The sequence below is a fragment of the Nothobranchius furzeri genome, chromosome 8, assembly GCF_043380555.1.
Source record: "Nothobranchius furzeri strain GRZ-AD chromosome 8, NfurGRZ-RIMD1, whole genome shotgun sequence".
Lineage (NCBI taxonomy): Eukaryota > Metazoa > Chordata > Actinopteri > Cyprinodontiformes > Nothobranchiidae > Nothobranchius > Nothobranchius furzeri.
In genome coordinates, this window is record NC_091748.1 from 74090404 (window position 1) to 74112548 (window position 22145).

At 43.9% G+C, this 22145-nt stretch overlaps 2 protein-coding genes across 3 annotated transcripts in view; one reads left to right on the top strand and one right to left on the bottom strand.

Moving 5' to 3' along the window:
• Positions 1–8188, top strand: part of uchl5 (ubiquitin carboxyl-terminal hydrolase L5) — an 8503-nt gene extending 315 nt beyond the window's left edge. The window contains exons 2-11 of one of the 2 annotated variants that reach the window (XM_015971149.3): positions 280–343; positions 430–535; positions 868–993; positions 2197–2258; positions 5365–5495; positions 5667–5730; positions 5809–5911; positions 6214–6327; positions 7614–7712; positions 7846–8188. In XM_015971149.3, coding sequence (XP_015826635.1) covers positions 280–343; positions 430–535; positions 868–993; positions 2197–2258; positions 5365–5495; positions 5667–5730; positions 5809–5911; positions 6214–6327; positions 7614–7712; positions 7846–7890 — 914 coding nt within the window. In that variant the 3' untranslated portion in view covers positions 7891–8188. Of the gene's footprint in view, positions 1–279; positions 344–429; positions 536–866; positions 1005–2196; positions 2259–5364; positions 5496–5666; positions 5731–5808; positions 5912–6213; positions 6328–7613; positions 7713–7845 lie in introns of those variants that run through there. The other variant, XM_054752040.2, reaches the window with a different exon arrangement.
• A 9432-nt stretch (positions 8189–17620) lies between these two features.
• Positions 17621–19666, bottom strand: rgs2 (regulator of G protein signaling 2). Its single transcript, XM_015971151.3, has 5 exons — positions 19542–19666; positions 19371–19454; positions 18991–19052; positions 18622–18788; positions 17621–18522 (listed from the first exon to the last, which is right to left on the bottom strand). The coding sequence occupies exons 1-5, from the start codon at positions 19631–19633 to the stop codon at positions 18328–18330; spliced, it is 600 nt and encodes a 199-aa protein (XP_015826637.3). The 5' UTR covers positions 19634–19666; the 3' UTR covers positions 17621–18327.
• Between the last annotated feature and the right edge of the window lie 2479 nt (positions 19667–22145).

Genomic DNA, 22145 nt, shown 5'->3' on the forward strand with positions numbered 1-22145 from the left:
TTTGCATAATAATAAAATTAATCGCATAGCTTGTTTTTCAGCTGTCCTTCTATTTTTGTTTTTTTTAAGCGCCTGCATGCAATAATTAGCCTTAGCTTATTATGAAGCTAAGTGGCTAGCATTACTCAGCGTTCAAAACAACGTAAACTAAAATTGCAATCACAAGCAGCGGATTGATCGCATCGTATACACTTCTATCTTATACATCACGTTCGTATTCTTCTCCCTACAAAGCAGGTACTGTTCTGCACGAGTGCTGATTGTTTTTGCCTTTTTCAGGCTGTAAAGGAGCTCAGGTTGAAGAGATATGGAGTATGGAGCCGGAGAACTTTGAGAACTTGAAGTGTGTTCACCTCCTAATCACAGCTTACATGTTCATGATCCATCTTAAACAGAACCAAGATAAAAACACCGTTTGCTTCTTTCCAGACCAGTTCACGGCTTGATTTTTCTCTTCAAGTGGCAACCAGGAGAGGAGCCTGCAGGGTCTATTGTGCAGGACTCGAGGCTTGATCACATTTTCTTTGCCAAACAGGTAAATTTCCATCTACTTAGTTTATCTCAATAGTGAAGACTAAAATAAAGCCACAGCTTCCTGCTTTGATTTGCTTTGGATGTGTATCTAAAGGGTGAAACGACACATTTTAGTCTGTGGTGTGGCTTTCCTTCTAATACGATTAAGACTTTCAGATTGAATTTTCTTGCATCCTGTATGACCGGGCTTACTGTATTTCACGTCTTAAAGTAGGTTCCCACCCTCGAATAACTGCGAGGATCCTGGTGCCCATCCCATTTAATAAAACATGTTATTTTCTTTCATGAAAAATGCTGTTGTGAAGCTGTCATTCATTCTTTGTGTGTTTACAGGTCATTAACAACGCTTGTGCCACCCAGGCGATCATCAGCGTTCTCCTCAATTGCACTCATGCTGACATGCTGCTCGGAGACACGCTGACAGAGTTCAGAGAGTTTTCACTGAGTTTTGATGCAGCTGTACGTTGATGGTATTTTTTTTTTTTTGTGTTTGCTCCATAACACTATATTTGAACAGAGCTGCACTTCCAGAATACAGCCGCACATAAAGCTTGTTCCCGTGGGCTCATGTTTATGTTTTCAACCCATTTCAACACTTTTTCCGCCACGAGTCCAATTGCAACACACATCTGTAACCATATCACAATGTAGCATGCCAGCTAATGTAGTGTGGTGTTTGTTGTGTGGGAAAACACGGCGTACAGGCTGCATTCGCAGACACCAGGCCCTTCAACAATATGCAGCCTGCCTCCTGTTCAGCTGTTCCAATTTGTGCAAATGGAGAGGTACGAGCGGAGGTGGGAGAGGCGGTCAGAGGGCAGTTTGATGGATAGATGCTGATCCAATCATTAGGAATGGGAGTGGTCACCTTTTTCACACCTAAGTGTGCAAGTATATTTTTCTAGGACTGTGTTTCAGTGGCAAATCAAATCGTGAATTTTTGGGCAAAACATTAGACAGGTTGCCATTGGTGTGTGTGAAGAGAATTTCAAGCAATATAGTAAAAGTGCTTTGTTAAAACATTTATCCCACTTTTAACAGTGGACTCAGGGGTCTCCTTTAAAAAGCAGCTGAACTCGCCTGCTAAAGCTGGCTTCTGCGTGACCGTCATCAGCACCCTTTCCTTGTTCTTCTCTTATTCCGCCTTTCCCGGGATCCACTGATTTCCCTCTTTCCTATTCATTTTCTCTCTTCCCTTCCTTACATTTTTTAATTGAAAATTTAAATTTTTTCCCATTTTAAACATATTTTAAATCTTTTTTATACTTGAAGTTTTTTGTTTTTGTGAAGCGCCTCGTGATTTTTATCTTGAGAGGCGCTATGTAAAAATAGTTTTTTCTTTATTTATTGTTTTATTCTGTCTCAATTTCTTGTTCATTTTTTCTTTTTTTTTTTTTCTTGTTTTCTTGTTTTTTTCTCGTTTGTTTATTCTTAACGTGGAAAAACTTGCTTCAGGTTAAGTAGAAATTAAAATTGTTTTGACTTTATTGTTGCTGCGTCCTGTGAGAACAATTGTGGGTGAAGCCATTTGCACAGCAACCACATGAAACCCATCTAGGCACATGACTTGTTACTACAGACTTGCGTGCTTCTTTCCACCTTGTGATTTTTTAGGCCAGGGTTCTGCGATCAGAGCTGTAATCTTCCGTCTTCTCTCCTCAGATGAAAGGTTTGGCTCTCAGCAACTCTGAAGTGATTCGACAAGTCCACAACAGCTTTGCTAGGTAAGCTACTGCCCAGATGGTTTCCAGCTGCAAAGTTATTTTTAGCAGATTTTAACCTGATTTAAAGTGGGTTTTTCCCCGTTAAATGCCAGATTTTTTTCAGTTGTCATAAAGATGAATTATTTGTACATAAAAATACTTAAATATACATAAAATAATTCCAGTACATAGAAGTAGAGGTGTGAATCTTCACTTGTCTCCCGATTCGATTACAATTATTGGGTCAACGATTCAATTCGATTCGATATCACGATGCATCACGATTATTTCATATTGATTTGTTTTCACTGATAAATAGAAGATGTCAGATAATTGCTTTTTATTTATTTATTTATTTTTTAAATCAAAAACGTAATTGACACAACCTGCCATCCCTCAAAAGCTCTCCATTCACAACAGGTTAGGACAAAACATTTAAACATTTAAGAAGATTTAACAAAGTAAAACATCCGTTTCCTCGTTCAGCACCACGCCTCAGGCTGAGAAAAACACGCTTTGCAAAAACTCACAAAATCTAAAAAGTACTGAAAACCTACAGGACACATAATGTAATAATAAAATGCATAATGGGTTCATATATGAGTGTTTAATGTCTCTGAGCAGCTCTAGAGTCAGATATTTATGCCACAGGTGAAGGGTGTCAGAAATAACACCAAATGAAATGTTTGACTTAGTTTATTTTATTTGAACCCAGCGGTTCGTTTCTGAAATGTTGGAGAACGAATCAAGTTCTGTTTGATGCAGAAAATAATAAAACACAAAACAAATTCTACACTTCCAATAATACTTAAGATGTGTGTTTTATTCTTTCTGATAATAACACCAGCAGAAGGCTGTGGGCTGGATTAGGATTAAATTACCCAGCTGATGGATCAGCTTCACTAACCAGCTAACTAACCTTTCAACTGACCTGTCCCGTGTAAAGCCGGGCGAACACTGTGCAACTTTTTCACTTTTTTGAGCCGATCTTCCACTCGTGCGAGAATCCACGACATCGGGGCGAGTTTTGCGCCGAGCGGTCGTGTCGGGGGGTTACGAGAGGCGATTAACACCACGTGACCAGCTGCCGATCAGCAATCGTGAGCTCGCACGGACTTCTGGTGTGTTTGATATTTTGCTCGTCCCTCGTGAGGGTATTGCACTGTTGAAGCGGCGCTGCGAGCAGCTGCGACCCAAAAAGTATCAGAACCGCTCACGGCGCATGCGCAATCCTGCATCATCACCGCTCGCCCGCTATTTCCCTAATAACACACGTTGTTCGTTTTTGTTTCTACACGTTTTTTTACTCACACACAGATTTACTTTCTTTATTTCGTTTTCCTCATCCAACCCCCATAAATCCCTGTGTGTCCTCCTGCAGCACTCCCGAAGGACAACAGGCAAAACAAAAAAGTCTGACGTGTTGAGTAAAAACTGCTATTTTTAGCATATTTTTGGGGCCGACGTGTTGCTACCAGACGTACAGTGTGAACAGTCAGGTCACGTCTGAGAACTGGGTCGTACAGTGTGAGCGCATGACTCCTGAGATCTGCCCTGCGAGGAAGTCATACATTTTGAGCTGAAGCTGAGTGCTACCAGTGAAGAAGTCACAGTGTCCGCCCGGCTTAACCCTCACCAAGTAACCCTCATGTCCATGCTGTGTCTGGAGGAGCAGATGGGAGACAAGATCTCCTAAAATGAACCAAAGCTTCCTCCCAGTTCCTCTTTAAGCTGAATTTAACATCATGAAACAAAAGAATAAAGTGGAACAAGAACTTCTATTTCTCTCCTTTTAACTTCTCCGTGTCCCTAAATAAGAGACGGATGATCACGCTGCAGCTGCCATCATTGACCCCGCCCCCTCCCCAATCTGGATCTCCCGGCATCACAACACTCGGTCTGACTCAGCGCTTCCAGGAGAAACAATAATGAAATTATGAAAATAACACGTTTGGAGGAGCGTCCTCCGATCCTCTCTTGTGTGTGAGCAGACAGCAGCCGTGTTCGAGTTGAGCAGCGCCTCGCCTGGAAACCAGACGAGAGCAGACGGACGCAGCAGGGGGAGTGGCTGAAAGCCGGCGTTTAAGTCGGACAGATTTCCCTACATGTGTAGCTCGCGGGTGATGACGGATTAAGATATCGCGTTAGAGTTCACACTTTTTTAATTATTTTAATTCTGGTGCCTGTTAGCAGCTGAAACACATCCTCACGTGCTTGTGGATATCATATATTGTATATGAAGACATGACTGTAATAATAAGTAAAGGTTATCAGCTGTAGCTTCAGTGTGCTCATAGGAAACGTGACAAAAGGAAACAAAACACATTTCTCTTTATGGCCTATATAGTTGTCATCATCAACGTTACATGATTTACAGAATACACGTGACCAACTAACATTTCATGTTCTACCACCGGATGTTTGGATCAAAATGGGAACCAATCAGATCTTAGATCAGGTGAGAGCCAGGCGTTTCCCGTCATCCTCTAGGTTTTGCAGCCGGTGGAGAGCAACTGCAGCGCCTTGCTCCAAAATCTGCGGCCGCCTTGATCTCACGAGGTTATCGTTGCCTACGTCGGCATGACGTCAGAGCAAGTCGGCGTCAAGTCGGACACAAATCTAACCGGCATGCACTGCTCGCCGATCACCGCTGGTCCATTCTGCGCAGAACTGGCTCATCTCGAACACGGCCAATGTCTCTCTCTCTCTCTCCCTCTCAGTCGCTGATCGAGCGAGCGGAGCGCGCCGCGTGACAACCCGCTCAGTTAACATGATTCACAGCCCAAATCCAACAGAACCGGCCGGGCTGATTCGATTCCGGTTCGGTCTCAGGTTACAACTCTAGCGCTCAGCCCTGCAGTACCACATTGAGGCGGAACCACTTGGTAAATGTGGAGGACGCTCACTCTGACAGATCTGGATGCTGCGCTGGTGCCGCCGTTAACATGACAACACTGCATTCCTCATGATCGATTACGGCTGCTCTTCTACGATGCAGAATCGTTTCATGTCCGCATCTCGATGCATCGATTATTTGATTATTTTCCTCGGCTCTACATAGAAGCATTCAACATTGGTTCATTGTGGATTTGCTGTAATGGTTGTTATTTGATTCCTTCTTCTGAAGACAGCAGATGTTTGAATTTGATGCAAAGTCTTCAGCAAAGGATGAAGATGCCTTCCACTTTGTCAGCTACGTTCCTGTAAACGGCAGGCTGTACGAGCTGGATGGACTTCGAGAAGGACCGATCGACTTGGGTGCGCAGAAAAACACAATCTGTCATAATGAAACCTACCGTTGCTTTATAATGTCTCCGTTTGCCGCGTTAGGCCTCAGTGTCCCAGAAACCTGCGCTTTCATCACGTTTTGTCGTAAATGCTTGCTGTCGAACCTTATTTGCCTCATTTGTTTGTTCCTGATGCCACCAGGTGCATGCAACCAGGACGACTGGATCAATGCGGTTCGTCCAGTGATTGAGAAAAGGATACAGAAGTAAACGTCACTCGTGATTCCACTCTGGATTATTGCAACGTTAACCAGAGACTGAGCGTTTCTCGTTGGTTAATCCAGGTACAGCGAAGGAGAGATCCGATTCAACCTGATGGCCATCGTGTCGGACAGGAAGATGATCTACGAGAGGAAAATCGCAGAGCTCCAGACTCAGCTCACTGAGGTGAGTTATGGGGACAGCACCCTGATGGTGTTCTGCTCACAGCTGCAGTCACTCTTTTCACCACTAGAGGTCAGCGAAATCATTCAGGAGGTTTTCTGAGGTTGTCGTCAAATGAGGTCGTTTTTAATGTGCTTCATAGAAATTAGAATAAATACATTTCTACTGCTTTTACATAATTAGCTAGAAATAAAAGTAAACACGTTTTTTATTTGGGAAATTATGTTTTCAGAACATCCAGAATTTCACCCGTTTAATTTTCTTTGCAATAATTGAACCGAAACCTTTTTGTTTTGACTCGTGAGGATGAGCCGATGGACACGGACCAGAGCAGCACATTCCTCAGCTCCATCCAGTCAGAGATCGCAAAGTACCAGCTGCTCATCGAGGAGGAGAACCAGAAGCTCAAAAGATACAAGGCGGGTTTCCACCGAGCAACACACACCATGATGTGTCTTAAATAAACTTGACTTCTTTAAATGATGTCTGGAGGGTTGTCACGGTGTGCAAATGTAACCTCACGGTTATTGTGACCAAAATTATCACGGTTTTCGGTACTATCGCGGTATTTTTTTTAAACGTGCTACATTTTCAAAATAAACCCAGTATATCAGGAAAATATTGTCCTCAGTTTGTGTCTAAATTCTGCCTAAAATGTGTTATTTTGTAATGATGTTTCTTTGTTTACATTTTTCCCCTTTAGTCTTTACAATACCAATATTTGCCCATAACTTCTTATTTTTAGTCTGTTTGATGTCATCATTTTAAAAATATTAGATCAGATGATACTCAGTACTCAAGTAGCCTTCTAATCAGATACTTTTTTACCCTTACTTGAGTAATATAGCCTATATCAGGAAAATGTTGTCCTCGGTTTGTGTCCTTCCAGTGAGCTTTGCAGATGTGGGAAAATGTCATCAGGCAGTAATCATTGTAAATTCATAATTATTCTCGGAGAGAGACCAACTCTTATCTGCCCCTGGGAGCCCCGTAATGCATAGCGTCATTTCAACATGGCGGTGTCCGCGACACGGTTTATGTGCAGGTAGCGGCGCTGCGGCTGCTTTATATAGCGACTCGTTGCATTCTCCCTCAACCCAAATCCTCGGATCATGCATTTTATCTAAAACGCTAACGTTAGCTTGCCTTGCGTTGACTGTAGAGTTGTGGGTGATGGTCACGCAGATGTGTCATGAGCTTTGAAGCGTTGCTGCCTTTCACAGACACTTTTTCTGCACGTGCTGCAAACAGGATAGCCGTCTTCTATCAACTCCCTCGGCATTCTTCAAATATCCAAAAGATGCCCGTACTTCCCACTTTGTCTTCTTTGAGAGATAATAAATGTCCTCCTGAGCGCTGCCGTCTCCTCCTTTGGCCATTATTTCAGCTTTAGCTTCAAGAAAGTTTTGGTTGTAAACAACAAAGTGCGCATGTGCCGCCGGCAACTTCAGCAGATGATACGGTGGCTGGTAAGGGTCACCGCGCCTACACCGCAGCCACGGTAATCCACCGAGATAATATAGTTTTTTAAAAAAACAAGACGGTTATTATTATTGTCTACTTTTTTACCGGGGTTTACCGCCACACTGGTTACCGTGACAACCCTAGATGTTTATAAATCTTGCAAGATACAGAATTCTCACCTAGCAAATGAATTCACGCTGGTATTTTCTGCTCTCTTGTGCGTTTTATTGGAATCTTGCAGATTGAAAATATTCGACGAAAGCACAACTACCTTCCTTTTATCATGGAGCTACTGAAGACGCTGGCAGAGTACCAGCAGCTAATACCGCTGGTGGAGAAGGTAAACTGCTCCCTCCTCTTTACCGCTTTCCACATTTCTACTCTGAATCCATCTGAGGACATAAAATAGTTTAAAATCCATTAAAGTTTTCTTGTTTTTATTAACGGAAACACGTCTGGGTTTGCTTCTTCAGGCGAAAGAGAAACAAAGCGCCAAAAAAGCTCAGGAGGCCAAGTGAGCAGCAGCGATGATGTCACACACACACACACACACAGTCTACCGTCAAGCTCTCATCAGTGAAGGTTGTACAGATCCTGTCATATTCATGTGAGGAACCGCGGAAGGCGCGCCGCACTCGGACGCCGGCTTCCTGTGAAACCATTCAGACTGAGAGCCGCGCTGCAGCCGGAGCTGAGACTGTACTTCTGATTTCTGCCTCTGCGTCATTCATCAGTGCTAACGCATGATCGAAGCAAACATGTGTTCAAATGTTGTTTTGTCTTATTTTCATAATAAAATGTTTGGATGTCTGTGAATAGCTCTGGTTTGGAGGATTTACTGTCCGTAGGTTAGATTCAACTAAATGTTCCTTCCTTTGCTGTTCAGTCAGTGATGGAGCTTTAGCGCCCCCTACTGTTGTGCCAGTAGAGCAACAGATTGGTTTCTCAAACCAAAGCCTTGCATTCACAGATGGGATGGAGACTTTGTACTTTAGAGCATTTTTATACCACCAGTCAGGACAGACCAAAGTGCTGTTTGCTAAAAAGGATCAGCCCGATAAAATGCACACGAGTTACGAACAAACCGCCTAACCAGAGCACCCTGAAACTCCAAAAACCACAAAAGGAGTGGCCCACTCGGCAGATAAAGAGCTGAAATGCAAACTCGGGTTTAAACCTGTGAGGAGGTGGGCTCTCTAAACAGGCTGAAGTTGGTCTCAGGGCCAGCTTCCATAATCGAAAGGTTGCAGGTTCGAGCCCCACTCAGTTTGTTGCTGTCGTGTCCTTGGGCAAGACACTTAACCCCCCTTGCCTGCTGGTGGTGGTCGGAGGGACCGGTGGCGCCTGTGCTCGGCAGCCTTGCCTCTTGTCAGTGCGCCCCAGGGCAGCTGTGGCTACATCGTAGCTCATCACCACTAGCGTGTGAATGTGTGACCCAGAGCTCTAGAGGGCGCTATATCAAATACAGGCCATAACACAGAGAAAGCTCAGTCTTCCTGCCCTGAGACTCCCTGGAGTATTACTAATGGCGTGTGTGTGCCATCATTTCTATGCAGTACGGATGTTTGAGCTGCGTTTGTCCAGGCGCGTCTAAGAGAATCCTCCTTAGCCCAGATGAGCCGCTCAGGTGGGGCTTGGCAAGAGGACGGAGACGTTTGTAGCTCATGTGCAGGATGGGTCTGTGTGTAGAGGCTCTCGATGCCCCGACTCCGTCTTCAGTCCACTCCTGGTGAAACGTTCCCAGATTCCTGAATGGATTTAGCTCAACAATCCACTCAAGGCTGTGGTTCTTCCTGCTGCTGGTGTAGCATCCCTATGAACATGCTTCTTCAGCAGGGACCCTGTGTGGCTTCCTGTCCTTGTGGACGGTTTCCATGACTGTCTTGTGGACACGCAGTCCTGCCAGCAGGCTTCTTTCTTAGGCTACCGACTCACTCGGAGGCCATTTAGAGGCTCAGGAATTTTTTGCAGGTTTTTTGAGTTAATCAGCTGTTTGGGGTGCGACACGAGTGTACAGTTTTTAACTTTTTCACATTATAACACACTGACTTTTGTGTTTTATTATCTGTGGTGTTTCCCCATTGAGATTAAAGCTACGCTGACACACTTAAAGAGCAAGTCACCCCCAAATCAACTATTTTTTCTGATAAACTATTTAAACACACCCACATCACCCCACTTCTCCAGCTTCACTGGCTGCCAGTAAACTTCAGGGTTCATTTCAAGATCCTGGTTCTGGTCTTCAGGGCCTTACATGGACAAGCACCATCTTACATTGGTGATCTTCTTAGTCCCTACACCCCCAGTAGGTCCCTGAGGTCCAGTGATCAAAGCCTACTGGTTGTGCAGCACCAGGCTAAAGGTCAAAGGTGACAGATCATTTGCTGCTGTGGCCCCCAGACTCTGGACCTCTCTCCCCCTGAGCCTGAGATCAGTGGACTCAGTGGTCTCCTTTAAAAAGCAGCTGAAGTCTCACTTGTTCAAGCTGGGTTTTTTTTGGGGGGGGGGGGGGGGGGGCGGGGGGGTCGGTTGGTTCGCTGGAGTTTTTGACACTTAAAATTACGCCCACATTTTCAAAGTTAAATACATTTCTTTTAACAACGGTAGTTTCTGCTTCAGCCCTCTCCCCCCTCCCCCTGCGCAGCGGCCGCAAACTCACTGATGCGCCTGCAGCCTCTCGGAGTTCCTGCTGCTCTAAACATTAAAATAATTATTTCAGTTTCTGTTCCTCACTTCTGATTACCTTCAATGGTGTTTGTTACAACCACCAGGTACAAAAACTAACTTGTTTTTATTTGACTTTTTCTGTCCTGTCTGTTTATTGTCTTCCTGCATCTCCTCTCAATCCTAAAGAAAAACTGCTACCTGGGTTCATATATATTCACCTTATGAGTTACCTTTGAACTGCAGTTCTAAAAGATCTACCGACCGCAAAAACAGCGGAGTGCTCGCTGCTTGCCGGCCGCATCAGTGATCGGTGCGTCACCGAGGAAAAAACAGGTGATGCGCCCCGCTCCACAGCAGCGAAACGCATCAGGCACAAATAAAAGACAGAAAGCATAAAAGGAAATGAGCCGACATGAACGATCGCGTGTTAAATTCGTTTTTGAGGTGGCGACACCTGATTTGATAATGTTACTGTGGCCGTGCTCAGGACGCAGATGTCTGGAGCGCATCAACAATCAGAGCTTTGCACGCGCAAGCTGGTTAAGGTTAGGATGGGGGTGAGGGGAAGGTTAAATTGCAAGAGGGTAAACGTCACAATTTGGTCAAATGTCCGTTTTACGGTGGGTGTCAGCACCGACGCTCTGGCACAGCACGTCGCCTCCCGACGCGCAGGAGCTCGCCACTTGCTGTCTTTTCCGAGGACTGCATCTTGTCGGTCATTATCACGTGACAGCGACTAGTCAATGACAGGCATAAAAAGTCACTAGAGAGCAGTGAAGTCGACTAGTTCATACAACCCCTACTCTGCACTGTATTTGAACTTAAATCTGCCATCGCTATTGGCTAAGAGGTACCCTAGAACGTTAGCTGGTACCATATGATGTCACAATGTTGTTGTGAGAGTGTGTGTGTGTGTGTGTGTGTGTGTGTGTGTGTGTGTGTGTGTGTGTGTGTATTTGTTAGCAGCTGCGCCCTCTCGGTCTGCTAGGCAACAGCATTTGTTGCATTTTTCAAACATGAAGTGGGAGTGGAGTTAGACTCTGGTAGGGGGTGACTTGCTCTTTAAACAAGCTAGCTTAAAACATTCCCCATCTCTTCACAACGTTCCAGTACAGCATAGCTATAAATAGTGTAGATTAAAAATAAAAAACAAATAAAACTAAAGTGGTTCTCACAATTGTCTAAAAACCTCCACCAATAATGGATCCGAAAATGAACCGTTTTTATTGGCTAAAGCTCTTCAGAATGTGGTTTCTGTGTTTTTTTTTTTGTTCTCGTTAGAATCAGGATCTGAGAGGAGACAAACAGAAATGCTGATCTTTGCTTTATTGGCAGCCCTTGGACAGCGTGTGCGTCTAAGGCCTGTGTATTCTTACGCACAAGCAGTCTGCTGACCAAAGTAAGACGTGGCCGGTTTCTAATTTTAGATTCTGTGTTTACATATGCACCTTGTGCACTCCTTGGACCTCATCCCAGAAGTCTGTTGCCTGCACTTGTGCATGGCAACGGCAGAAAACTCCACAGGTCTTTTTTCTACCAGCGCACATGGATTAGCAAACAACAAGCAGTTCAGCCTGATTTTTGTCTGGGATTTGACCATCTCACTCTGCTCAGTTCATCATTAAACTCTGTAATTGTGTGTTTTCCTTTGTTACAATGGGTGTTTTTGCTTTAATGTCACAAAAAATAAAGTGCACTAGCCAGATGAAGACAGAGATGCAAGAAAAGAATGTTGAAGAAAGTAAAATAGCTGCATTAAGTCACACCAGGTATGCATTGTTCATGGGTCAAAGAACTCGTCTGAGCTGCAAATTACCACTTGAACGGGCTGGACGACCGTAAGAAAACCCCTAAAGCTGTAGGATTTTAGTTCCAAAGCTTTGTGTGCCGCTTGCGAATTCAAATATCACATAATCACTCAGGTGATTTGGAACTGCTTGATCATTTTGGCAAAATATATTCATTTGATTAAAACACATTTATAATGAGTAAAATGATTATTTAGCATTGATAAACAAAGGAAGCATAAGACTCTTTTATTATGACTAGCTTTCATGAGAACTCCATCTTCTGGCACTGCAGGTGTTCAGATGTTGTGGTTCCTGTTGAATCTTGCAGACTTCATGTCGGCAAAGGTCTTAATCTGTGGGTGGAAGTTCTGAGCGACCCAGCTCTGACCCAGCCGGGCAAAATACAACCTTTGGCACAGAAAACCCATATCTCCTCACGTTACATTTAAGATGATATTACAAACAGTACACCCTGATGCCACAGCTGCCCCGGGACACACTGATGGAGGCAAGGCTTCCAGACACAGGCACCGCCGGTAAAGTGTCTCGCCCAAGGACACAGCGACCGTCACGGATGGAGCCTGGGTCTGAACCAGCAACCCACCAACAGGGCAGACTCCTAATGATGAACCAAACAGGTTGAAATGGTAAAAATGTTGAATAAATCGAGTTGAACTGCCTACTTTTTGTTGGCTAATCCTTTTCTTATTTTAGTGAATTTTGTCTTTTTCTCCTGACCCCGCAGACATAATTAAATACTTCACAATCTCATTCAAGTTCATCTTGGGATCTCTGATGCTAAATCATCTAATCTCTTCTTCAACGGTTGAACTGGTGTAAAGAGAGGATGTAGGCATGCAGACATGTTCAGTTTACGCACACCTGCTTTTCACCAGTTTACAGGTTTAAAATTGAGCTCTGCTGATCTCCCTGCAGACAAACAAAGCACTTGATCCTGGAGAAATGGGAGGAAAACCATCTTTTTACATTAAAACAGCAGAGCGCTTGTTTGAAGATCGAATCAGGAGCTTTCTGGAGGAGCAGCCGTGAGTTCTGACCTCAGACTTCTGCATCCGAGCGGCAGAAAGAACAAAGACTGCAGCTGCAGTCACTCAAAGTGCAGCTTTAAATAGTTTTGCGGTTATTATGGTGTTAGAACAAAGAAAGGAGTCCAAAAAGACGAAGAATGCGGTCGTGCGACTAAATGCATCGTCGGCTCTAATAACAGCTGTGCACACATATTTGTCAGTCACTTGTCGTTTCATCCATGTTCAGTTCAGTTCATTTTTATTTCAGACATTTCACACATGTATCATTACAAAACATAATTCATTATTTGTTGTAAAAGGAGTAGGCAGAAGTATTTACATATTTGTCCCTACCCCCAAGTTTTACCTCTTATTCGTTTAATTTTCTTTCAGACTTAAATTAAACAACATATGAGGAATAAATAAATATATATATATAAAAAACAAAACAACACATGGAAAACAGAGAATGTGTAAATTTGCAGATTCACCAGTTATGGAGAAAGAAGATAAACCAAACAAAAAAAAAAACACAGAAAAGAAACACAACAGCATAACCACGTTACCGTGCTGGGTTAACCCTGTTTTCTTCATTCTTATACTTATTTAAAATTAGGTTTTTATATTTAACTTTAAACTGGTTTATGTGTTTACTTTCTTTCATCTCTTCTGTTACACTGTCCCATAATTTAACTCCTGCAATTGTGATTGTCATAGTTTTTAAAGTTGTTCTAGCACATTTCCCTCTTAAGTTATACCCACCTTCTCTTTCTTTGAACAATAAACAGATTTATTTTGGAAGCAATTTATTTCTTGCTTTATGCATTATTTGTGCTGTTTTGAACTTCACCAATTTAATAGCTTGCATTTCGACAAAGAGTGCATTTGTATGGTTCCTGTACCCCACATTATTAATTATTCTAATGGCCTTTTTCTGTATTATAGTTATCGTCTGTATGTTACGTTTGTATGTGTTTCCCCAGACCTCTACACAGTAACTCATATATGGCCGTAGTAAAGCACAGTATATATAATATGTGCAGGGCTTTCTGATCCAACATCTTCTTTGCTTTCCCCAGGATGGCAACGACCCGTGTCAATTTCCCCTGAACATGAGTAATGTGTGGCTTCCAACAGAGCTTATGGTCAATGATCACACCAAGAAATTTAATTTCATTTACTCTTCCTAAATATACATTATCCACACAAATGTCAATTTTGATGTTTTTCTTTTGGTTACCAAATAACATAAATCTGGTTTTATCTAGATTCAATGATAATTTATTTATATCAAACCACTTTTTTAATATCGTTAATTCCTGTGTGATCATCTCCAAGACCTGTGTCAATTCCACACCTGAACATAGTATGTGTGTCATCTGCAAATGTTACAAACTTTAAAGTTTTTGATACTCTACAGACATCATTTAAGTACATAATAAACAATTTTGCTCCCAGTACTGAACCTTGAGGTACTCCACAAGCTATATCCATCAAATCAGATTTGTATCATTTATTTGTACATATTGTTTCCTATTCCCTACATAGCTTTTTAACCAATCCCCAACGATTCCCCTAAACCCGTACCTTTCCATTTTTTAATAGAATTTAATAGAATTTCATGATCAACAGTATCGAACGCTTGTAAGTCGCTTTGGATAAAAGCGTCTACAAAATGAAAAAACACAAACATAAACATGGAGGTTCTGTGTAAGAACCGCTTGTTTGTTTGATTCTGGAGTTAACTTGAGGTGGTGAGGTGCACAGACGTGAGTTCACTCGGCAGCTCCCTGGGTGGAAGTGTTTTAATAATTCTAGCACGGCAGATGAAGTGTCTAGAGCCGCCAAGTTTATCATTCACACAGTACAAAGTCTAGTCATTCTGTTTTAGGATTTGATACTTCAAAGTTACTGGAATCTGCTCTTCAGAATTTCTACTAAAACTCCGGGGCTACACTAACAGCGTGGGACCAGTTCCTCCTTGTGGAGGGTCAAGCTGCACGGCTTCTGGTGCTGTTAGAGGAAATCGGCACATGCTGCCTGGTTGTTGGAGATAACTGACAGATTAAACTCTAGAAGTAGTGGTTACATCATTGTTGTTCCATGAAGGCAACGGTACTAAAACCGATCAGATCCAGGAAGCAGCACAGCATAAATGGGTGTTTTAACGTGTATCTGTTAGTGATCTTGTGATACATTGCCATAATTGCCTGCAACATAGGTCAAGTGAAAGAAAAAGAAGAATCGTTTAAAGCTGCAATCACAAATCTGAAAAATAAACTAGATTTTAACACCAACACAGTAAAGCCTACTGCACATGGGAGGCGTCAGCGGCGCGGAGCGTCAGCGGAACGTCTCTGATGTTCAGACAGAATCTCGTGGAGTCCACGGGGGTGATTCAAACTGCGACGCGGCAATTTTCAGGCACGTCCGTGAAGCAGCACACTGCGCAGCTCTGTAGTTAACATAGGGCTAGACAGGAAATCACAAAGTTTAAGTGTAAAACCCCAATCATTTTCAAAATAACAGTCCATTGTAGCGATGCAACTTCACATCTATGTAGATTACGTCAGTACAAGTGACCTAATGTCTTATTTACTCCGTGCATCGTTCCAGAAGTGCAGCGGTTGCTTTTCGTAGCTTTAACCCTGACAGCGGAGAGAAGCATCGTCATATACAGGGGCGTGTCCAGGGAGTGGCCTGGGGTGGCACATGCCACCCTTGGAATCTGAATAGCCTCCCCATGTGTCACCACACTGAATTCCATTTAAATAGTATTTTGATTGTCCACAAAAGGCTTGGGGTAAAAAAAATAAAGCATAACCATTGGTGTCATCCATGCACAAAGTAGTGCCTCATCTGGGCCACCCATTTTAAAAGATCTGGACACGCCACTGGTCATATATGACATCAAACAGCGATATCAAACGTGATTTCCTTCTTTTTGGTTTATTGGCGGACGGCATAAACTCAAAGGATTTTGTAATTGCATGGGTCGAGCCAGGAGCACAGCGGAGAAGCCTCTTTACGGCTGAGACTCCCGGTGTGCACTGGAGTCGATTGTCGTGAGAGAACCTTTCCGCTGCCGTTCCACGCCGCTGATGCTTCCAGTGTGCAGAATCAAAATCAGAAGACTTTTTATTGCCATTGTCGTTGAACGCAGCTCACTGACTAGGAACTTGTTTCGGTGATCAGGTGCAACATGAACACACATAAAAAACACATAGTAGGCAATAAATGATAGATAATATGTACAGTTAGCAGCAGGATGAACAGTGCAAACATACTATTACAGTGACTGGTATATAATGTGCAGGTATCACCGAGTGTTCATGAGACAGACGGCAGAGGGGAATCAACTGTTTTTGTGACGAGAGGATGGATCGTAGCCTCCTGCCAAACAGTCCGTGGCCAGGGTGAGAGATGACACCTGCAATCCAGCCCCCCCCCCCCCCCCCCCCTCCCAGGAGAGGCATGGATGGAAGACTGCAGCCAATTCCCATCTCAGCTGAGCGCACAATGCCTTGCAGTCTCTGTCTGTCCCTGACAGTAGTCCCAGCGGACCACACTGTGATAGAGGAGGTGAGGATGGAAAGTGTAGAACTGCACCATCATCTGGACTGGCAGCTTTGCTTTCTTCAGTTGTCACAGGAAGAACAACCTCTGCTGGGCTTTCTTGATGATGGCGCTGTTGATCGGCTCCCATCCTGTGTGATGCAGGTGCCCCGGAAACGAAAGGAGTCTGTGATGACGATGGGAGTGTTGTTGAAGGCAAGGGGAGGCAGGGGGGCTGTGACTTTCCTGAAGTCCACCATCAACGCTACTGTCTTGTGTGTGTTAAGCACCAGGTTATTGTTACTGCACCAGGACACCAGCTGGTCCACCTCCCGATGAGGGTGGTGTCGTGCAGAAGGGGTAACAGAACATGCACTCATATCCGTTACCATCCCTGGGCCACATCCGCCATAACTGGAAACTCTCATTGCCAGAGGAAACGAGATAGCGCTAGACACCAGTCGTTGTTGTCCGAACATCAGTTGTTGTCTGAGGCTTCAAAAGAACGTTTTCAGTTAGCTTGTTTTCCAGATTTGCGATTGCAGCGTTAAGGCCCTGTTCACACGTAGCCGGGGATCTGCCAAAACGTAGATATTTTCCTACGTTTTGGCCTGTCATCCACACGAAAACTGAGTTTTTTCACACTAAAACGGATCTTTTTAAAAACTCCGGCCAAAGTGAAGATCTGCCTTTTCTCCGTTTTGGGTGTCTGCGTGTGGACAGACAAAACCGGAGTTATAAGGTCCGCAACGTCACTTTCTGCGACAAAAAAATTCTGACATCACGTGTGCGACCTGTGTTTACACTAGCCGACAGCACGGAAGCCCTCAGAGCTGCGCTCTGTCACTACCCGATCCATCAATTGTCCGAGCGCTTTCTGCTTGTTTGTTTTTGCAAGCGGAATTACTGCTCCTTGCGGAAGACCACAGACGAAGGACGAGGTTAAGAACGGGGGAAGTACTGCCGCCTACAGGTCTGGCATGTCCTTAACAACGTATTTATCCGGGTACGTGTGGACAGAGTTTGTTTTTAAAACGCGGTGGTGTGGATGCAAGTTTTGGGAGGGGCGGATATTCGTTTTTAAAAAACCCCGGCTACGTGTGGACTAGGCCTGAGTCATGTAGGAAAAGGGCCAGATGAAGGCTATAAGTAGCTTAGCTTAAAATATTTTTACACTTTTTAAAAGAAATTTATTAACAAACACCAAAGAAGTTTGGAAATAACTTTTATTTCACAAGCAGACCAGCTGCCCAAAGCTTGAACACTCAACATTCAAAGTATCAAAATATTTACATCCTCACAGGTGTTCCACATCTGTGGAAAATGTTGACATCGTCGTGCAAACTGAAGTAGCATTTTTGCATAAACCGGCGCAAACGCAGCAGTGAATAAATAAAACCTAAAGCCACCGTTTCACAGGAGCGTGCGTGACTCCTGAGCAGAAAGTGTTTCCTGTTACCACGCGAAACCTCACGGCGCTGCTGTTTCATGATGATTTTATGTTTTTACGAGCTTCATGTTTTATCATCTTGGGCTCCTGTGCAGCAGTGCACCAACAATGTTTTCTTGGAGGCTCAAAATTGCATAAAAAGTCATAAAGCTGCTTGAAATTCAAACGTTGACACTAAAAGTTGTGTAATGACCTCGCAATGTCACCTTAATCTCATCGTGCTCCAAACACTTCCTGCAGCATCACACAACATCCTGCCCAATCCATCCAGCTTCCTTTAAAAAGTCACTCAGCAGGACGGAACGGCGGCGCCACTTTGAATTTTCCACACTGGCCGCCACTGTTCATGACCAGAATTTGCATTCAGGCCTATCATTTGCACCAGACCCTGAGATGAACATCACCCCCTCTCGACTCGCCGTTGCAGCTGTAAACAAACGACCTGGAGCGTGGGTTTTATTTTGCCTAGGGTTTTATGAGCTTGCTCTCTCCCCTGGCAACTGCACACAGTTCACTGTACAGGTCCGAGCTGATAAACCTGGGGTAGGAGTTGTTCTCCATCAGGTTGTAGACCCTCTTCTGAGCTGCTTGGAAGCTAGTTGAAGTGGGATCCTTGAGACTCTGGACAATCGCATTTTTGGTTTGGAAATCCAAGTTAATCTGTGACCAAAGAAATGTGCAAAATTAGCCTTTAACCTCCAAGAAAATCAGAAACTTTTTTATGATTTTACCAGGATATGAATTTGAAAATGGGATTACCTCTTTGGGAGCTTCACTTTGGATGAACTCCTTGTAGATGCTGTTGGCCTTGGACACCAGAGCTCTACGTGACGTGAGTTTCTTGAAGTCCTCGCACGCCGTCCAAAACTCGATGTTCTCTTCACAGAACTCCGACTTCAGAAAGACACAAAAGGCAGTTTTCCCATCTGTGGGAGGAGGCGACAGACGGAGAAGTGTGTGTGAGACAGTATCGTTCACCGACTGTTTGTCCATTACTGGAAGGTAAAGTGAGTCCAGAGCCGTTATAAGCTTTGCTTTACTGAAGCCGATGAAACAGCTTTTATCCACCTCCCAGCGTTACCTCAGAGACATCTTTATGCAACGGCGCTCTGGCAGAATTATACTCACATTTATGACTGAGTAGCTTGTCCAGCGACTGCGCCCATTGGTTCACGTCATCAACAGTTGGCCTGAGGGTGAAGAACAGATAATTATAGCTGCTGCTGCTGCTGCTTTTGTGGTCCCACTGCAAACCCACCCCATTGATTAACAAGGTGAAACGCCGCTGCAGTGCAAAAACAACTGGCTGCTTGTTAAACTGACTTTGTTGCAAAGCCTGTCCTGCTTGTGCGTTTACTGTGACAAATGCAATCACACGCAAATGTGTAAAAAGCACGTCAGACTATGTGAATAAATGTGCTCAAAATGTAATTGAAGTGAATGCAAAGTGTGCATTTAAATGGTATCCCCTTCAAAAATGCACTAATTATGAAGTGGATGGAAATTACCTGCATGATGTGGGGTTTTTGGGTGTCGTCTGAGACGGGTTTGTCTTCAACAAAACTCTAAATCTGTTCCTCCAATTTTTCTTCCTGTTAGAAAACATCCACACATCTCTCAGTAAAGCTTCTTTTGCACGATCCAAACCAAACAAATCACACAATACGACATGAACTTACGTCATCGCCCTTTTCTCCAACAGCAGATCGGTGGGTTTGATGCAGTCGGTGAAAGCCATGCTGACGGTCGAAGCGCTGAGGTTTCCTCTCATGGTTCAGACTCGTCTGCTTCTCCCTCTTGGCTTGTCAGGTTGCTTTATAGTTTTACTCCAGCTACAGAAAAAGAAGGCGGACCTTGCGTGTGATTGGCTGGGACTTATGAAGCACAGAGAGGCTGCCTGTGTAAACATTCCCTCTCTGTGTGTGCTTCCAGAATTAAGACCAGGGTCAAAACGTGACGTATTTGGCAAACTTAGCATAAAGTTAGAGGATGATAGAACTTTTCTCTCCTGTTTGGATGTCTGAAAGGTTCTTAAACTGCAGACAAGTGGTCAAATTCCTGTTTGCCGATTTTCCAGCAAAACTGGTTCATAGTAACGTTTTAAATGGGATCCATTGTCTTCAGTGCTTTGTGAATTCGTCATACAAGGTGTGGATTGGTGAAGAATGATGACGATTGTCACTTGTTGTGATAAGACAGGTCGGTACAAATATGACGATGTCATATCCTCTCACCTTTCAGCCTAGGGCGGTTCAAAGAAACCGCAAGTTGTCGTTACGTTGACTTTGTCTCATATTTGCTTTGAACGTGTTCCTATTTAAAGGTGTGGTTCACTGACAAACATTTTTTTAATTCCAATTTCTGATGATAACGGGTCACTCTGAGGTTTTCATGCAGGCTGAACATGAAAATAGTCTCCTACACCTATCTCCTGCATTAGCTTCTGATAGAAGATAGACGGTGAAACTCCAGGATTAGAAAAGCCCGACAGATCTACGTCACACTGTCACTTAACGTTCATGCACTCACCCCTCTTGACTCCCAACGGGGAAGGTTGTTGTTGGTTTAGCGTCCAGGAAACAGCAGAGAACGTCTTGGCTGGTAGAAGCTAACTGTTAGCATTAGCAACTCCACCACACAGCAGAACTCCTCCAGGTTTGTGTCTTTTGTGGAGATAAAACATCAGCGTTGCAGAGCAAACAGAGTCAGAGTTGCTGTGCTGTTAGCCAATCAGAGGTGAGATATCCAAAAATAAGGAAATAAGACCCCAGATCCTGCTTTCTGGAGCTCTCAGTTTTCTAGCTCCTGAAACTGCTGCGCCAGAGCTTTTTTCCCCCAGAGTACGACTTAAGGCATTCATTCCTACTAGTGATGACTGCAGATGTATTGATTAAACAGTTTAACAGATTAAACACAGTTAATGTTTGCTTATGAGTCACAAAAGGCTTTTATGTGGAAAGCTTTGCAGTTTTTATACAAAATAGAGGTTTTTCTTTTTCAGTGTGAGCCGGACAGATGAGACGTTTCAGTTAAGGAATTCACCATTTTTAGTAAAATGTTACGCTGACCGATTGAGTCGATAAGGGAGGTCTCTGGAGAGTCTGAGCCGTGTTGACGTGGCTCTCGAAGAACTGATCCTCCTTCAACAAACTCAAACATGAGATTGTTTAAACATCGAAACCAACACATTAAATTGGGTTGGGACTTGGTTGGCATCAAAGTATTAAGCAGTGAAAACATTCCAGTATCCGGGCCACCTTTAGCCTCTGCCAACCTGAATGAACTTGACTGATCAGCTGAACAAAGACGAATGACATTTTGGGTGTTTTGGGTGAAAGATGCAAAAAAGAAAAAAAAAAACTTGAAAAACTGAAGGAATTCTGGAGGTTGAGCTGCACTTTTACATACGACACACTTTGGGCACCTTAGTGCTACAAGTGTTTCTCTCTAGCCAACATTCACTTGTTTAGCTGTCTCATTGCTCCTAAACATCTATGGTAAATGGCTTGTAGGACTCAACAACCCCCCAAGGCGCTTTACAACACATTTTTAGTAACACACACACACACACACACACACACACACACGCACACACACACACACACACACACACACACACACGGGCTGGTGGTGATGAGCTACAATGTAGCCTCAGCTGCATTGGGAGAACGGATGGAAGCGAGGCTGATGAGTACAGGCGCCACCGGCCCCTCACCCCACCGCCCTTGTTAACCTACGCTCTCGGTCGCATCAACTGCGAAGCGCCACGAAGGCTCGCGCCGTGCAGTGATCATTTTTCGTGAGCCGCGTCAATTCTGGCAGGAAGTCAAAAGCAGAAGAGGCAGGCCGATAAATTTAACAAAATAAAAAGAAACACTGCGATTGATAAATGTGATCATTTTTGTGTATCTAAACAGACTAGCGAGATGAACACACACACACACACACACACACACACACACACACACACACACACACACACACACACACAATGTAGGGTTGCTAATGCTAACAGTTAGCTTCTACTCGCAAAGACACGCTCTGCTCTCTCCTGGACACTGAATCAACAACAGCCTTGTGCGTTCGCAGCTAAGGTGGTTGAGTGCTTGGATTCTGATATTTTCCCGTGACCTTTTCTGACCCAAGCCTTTCCTCAGCTATTTTCTTTCTGCAGCTCATCCAGGAAGTAGGGCCTGAAGGCTATTTTCACACTCCGCATGCTGGTGGAACTCAGAATGACTAATCAGACTTCAAAAATTACAAATATGTGTGTTTTTTGGTGA